General features: G+C 50.6%; 1 protein-coding gene across 3 annotated transcripts; it reads right to left on the reverse strand.

Moving 5' to 3' along the window:
- Positions 1–1799: 1799 nt before the first annotated feature.
- BEX3 (brain expressed X-linked 3) lies at positions 1800–3236 on the reverse strand. Of its 3 annotated transcripts, none has more exons than XM_062183476.1 (3): positions 3214–3236; positions 2781–2850; positions 1800–2410 (listed from the first exon to the last, which is right to left on the reverse strand). In XM_062183476.1, exon 3 carries the CDS (start codon positions 2379–2381, stop codon positions 2046–2048), a length of 336 nt encoding a protein of 111 aa, XP_062039460.1. In that variant the 5' UTR covers positions 2382–2410; positions 2781–2850; positions 3214–3236; the 3' UTR covers positions 1800–2045. The 3 variants fall into 3 exon arrangements, with proteins under 3 accessions (XP_062039460.1, XP_062039461.1, XP_062039459.1); XM_062183477.1 differs by lacking the exon at positions 3214–3236 and adding an exon at positions 3144–3207 and having other exon boundaries at positions 1800–2363; XM_062183475.1 differs by lacking the exon at positions 3214–3236 and adding an exon at positions 3144–3207.
- Positions 3237–3517: the final 281 nt, after the last annotated feature.

The raw sequence follows: 3517 nt of genomic DNA on the forward strand, positions 1-3517 counted from the left end.
TCGGTGCAGTTCTAGCCATTATGGCCATCTGGGGAGTGAACCAGTAGACGGAAGATCTCTCTCTGTCTCTACCTCTCTGTAACTGTCTTTCAAATAAATAATAAAAATAAATATTTAAAAATATATATAAGGTTAAAAAAACTACAGATTTGAGTGACTCCTTATTATGTTCCTTTGGAAATTAAATCTAATACTTTCTAGACAGTTACTTGCCTTAGGCCCCTCAGCTAAGAAAAGTCTATTAGAAAACTTTTTGACCTGGGTTTCTAACTTCATTAATCAATCACAGTAATTAATAACTTAGAATCAACCATATCAACTCTGTACTAGCAACTCAGTTCTAGAACGATTAGAAGAAACCCGTTGTTTGGAGAAGAGCAGACACTTCTATATCCCTTTATAATGCCGTCTATTTTAATATAGTTTTATAAACTTACGGCTTCATGTTTTAGCTGTGGAAGGAAAAGAAAGAGCAAGTATGTTCCCCCAATGAAATTATGTCTGTTAAACTGGGTGGGCAGGCCTGACAGGAGCCTCCTTTGAGAAAATCCATAGACAGGATCAATACACAGGCAAAAGTAAAGCCATCAGCCTCTTTGTTTTTGGGAGGTTTGCAGTCATGCACCCTGGGCACACTGGTGATACCTATATATACTTCCTCAACTAGGCCGCAGTGGCATTCATGTCTTGCTTTCTTTGAAAACAAAGAGCATAAAAATAAAACCAGAAAAGAACTGATATAAACCCAAGAATCACAGGACTTGGAGCCAGAGTTGTGGTGTAACAGGTAAAGTCGCTGCCTGTGCCGACATCCCATATGGGCGACAGTTCCATTCCGAGTTGCTTCACTTCTTATCCAGCTCCCTGCTAATGGCCTGAAAAAGCAGTAGAAAGTGGCCTAAGAGCCTGGGCCCCTGCCTCCCACGTAGGAGACCCAGTGAGGCTCCTGGTTTCTGGCTTTGGCCTGGCTAAGCCCTGGCCACTATGACCATTTGGGCAATGGACCAGCAGATGCAAGCACTCTCTCTCAACTCTTTCAAATAAATAAAATACATCTTTAAAAAAAAGAACCACGGGAGTTGCACTCAGCTGCATAAACTTAATTCCTCAGGCTTCTAGAGAGGTCAAAGGGGGATTTGGCTCACCAAGCACTCCAGAAAAATCCATGAGGTTTAGTTACCTTGAAGACCCATGTCTTCAACAAGAACCAAATCAGTAAAGAACAGAATGTAAAGTGTATCCAAAACCATGGCAGAAAGCAGGGGAGCAGGATTGCAAACAATGGAAGAATGGAATAGGAGAAGCCACATATTTTTGCTTTCTATACTTGTGAAAATGGGTGAGAACTCCTTCCAGTCCTCCCAAAGTATGCGACAGGAACCTATTAAATGCTGGGAGTTAAAGAGGAGTCAGCCCAACAGTTTCATGCCTCATCTGTTCCACTTAGCAGCCCTGTAAGATAAGCATTGTTCCCCATTTCACAGGACTCTAAAGTAATGTAACTATAATGAAGGGAGGAATTATTCTTTCAGTTAAAACTGGAAAATACCAAGGTTTACTCTTCTTTAGGTCTGTTGAGCCAGTAATTGTTATGTACCTGCATTATGTTCAGATACTCGTTGCAAAATCATTTCCATTGCTTCTCAAACTCCAGAGAAAAAAGATAAAAAGAAAGTCACATAATATCTCGCCACACAGAAATGCATCCCAGTGAACACTTTTGCTGTATTTCATTTCATACTTTTGGCTCCTGTTTTATGAGTCTATACTTTTCAATGAGACAATAATAAATATCTAGATTGCTTTTCAATTGCTTTATTAACTTTACAGTTTTCCATGCAAATGGATGAAACTCTACTCTGACAGAAACTTAGTCTGGGTGCAGATGCAATTTTCAATTAGAAGCTGGCAACACAAGACCCACTTGACACATGGAAATAACATAAGGTTCACAGCAAATGGATCCATAAAGGCATGTTGGGAAAATGCAAGGAAAAGGAAATCAGTGGGAATCACAGTATTAATCTCATGGAAAAGGGCAGAAGTCAAGGCATAAGGCAAAATTCATCATGATGGTCATGGTGATTGGAGAGCTCCCCCATAAGGATACGCAAACAATTCCTCAGCTGCAACTCCCTAAGTTTTCTCCTGATTTCTCTCATCTCCTCCATGAACATTTCCATATCATCTCCATCTCCACCCATCCCATCATTGCCCTGCCTGTTGGGTATGGCCCATCGAAAATTAGGGGCAAGTCGGCGAGCCTGTCCCCGTCTGTTATTTCCTGCGGGCTGGTGGCCTTCACCTCCTCCCAAAGGGCGGTCTTCTCCATTCGGCATGGGCTGCTCCATTGGTTCGTTTTCCTGGTGGATATTTGCCATGGTGAATTTTTTTTTTTCTGGCTGTGTTTCTTTGGACACAAGTAAAGGGTGAGGAGAGACTGAATGCGTGGTGCACTGACCAGCAGGATTCAGAGCCCCGACACCACAGGTTTGTTTAATTTTTCCCACCTTCGATGCTTCGTGCGCCCTCTAGGGGGCCTCCAATGCGAGCCCCTCCCTCTAGCTCTCTCTCCTCCGCCTCCCCTCATCCCCCATCCCCTCCAAAGCCCACCATTTTTCTTTTCCCAGGATTCTTTCCCAGAGCTCTGCAGGCACCAAAATGGAGGACAGGGAGGGGGAGGGGGCGGGGGAGGGGCACGGCCCGAGGAAGGGTCTGGGGTCCCAGATGGGGTTTCCGCACGCTACCCACGCCCCCCCACCCCTGTCTGTCGCACCGACCTGGGCCTATCCTTGTGGTCTCTCCTCCTCCCGATTCTCGCCGCCGCGACCGACACTCAGCGCCTCAGACCTGCAGACGGCGGGGTCGGGGAGAGGGGCGGCTGCAGGCGAGCGCTCGGCTCCGCTACGCCGCCCCCCGCCCCCCGCCGGCCCCTTCCCGCCGCCCTGGCCCCGCGCCTCCGTCCAGGCCCCCGGGGCCGCGTCCCTCCGCAGAGCCGCCCCGCCCCCTGCGGTGTTCCCCGTTTGCCCGCAGCGACTCGGGGCGGGGGGTTTCCTCTGGCTCCTGCCTGCCCCGCTGCTCTCCCCTGCAGCAGCCCAGCCGCCCCTGCACCCCCACCCCGGGCGGGGGGCCACGGTACAAACAGAAAGCGGCGGGGCCCGCCGCGCTGCTCTCCTCGCCCGCCGCTGCCGCCCTGGCCGCCGGGGCCCTCACCTGCTCCGCTCTGCCCGGGCCCGATGCCAGCCCGCCGAGCGCAGGGCAGCGGGGAGCTGGTAGCCAGACGCGAGTGACGACTGCACCCGAGGCTGCGTCCCTCTGCAGCTCGGGGTCACGTGACGGCCGCGCGTCACCGCCGCGCTCGCCCCCGACTCCAGCGGCCAGTGTTGCTGAGCCCCCCGCCCCCAGCAGCCACAAGCACACGCATCCCTTACCCCCCACCCCCGAAACGCTCACACCGCCTATCTTTGTGCGGTGGTGCCCCGATGCACAGCGCCCTGTCACTCATCTCCATCCTCTC

The sequence above is a fragment of the Lepus europaeus genome, chromosome X (assembly GCF_033115175.1).
Source record: "Lepus europaeus isolate LE1 chromosome X, mLepTim1.pri, whole genome shotgun sequence".
NCBI lineage: Eukaryota > Metazoa > Chordata > Mammalia > Lagomorpha > Leporidae > Lepus > Lepus europaeus.

Coding starts and splice junctions, on each gene's coding strand:
- BEX3 (XM_062183476.1), bottom strand. CDS start 2,381: ATGGCAAATATCCACCAGGAAAACGAACCAATGGAGCAGCCCATGCCG.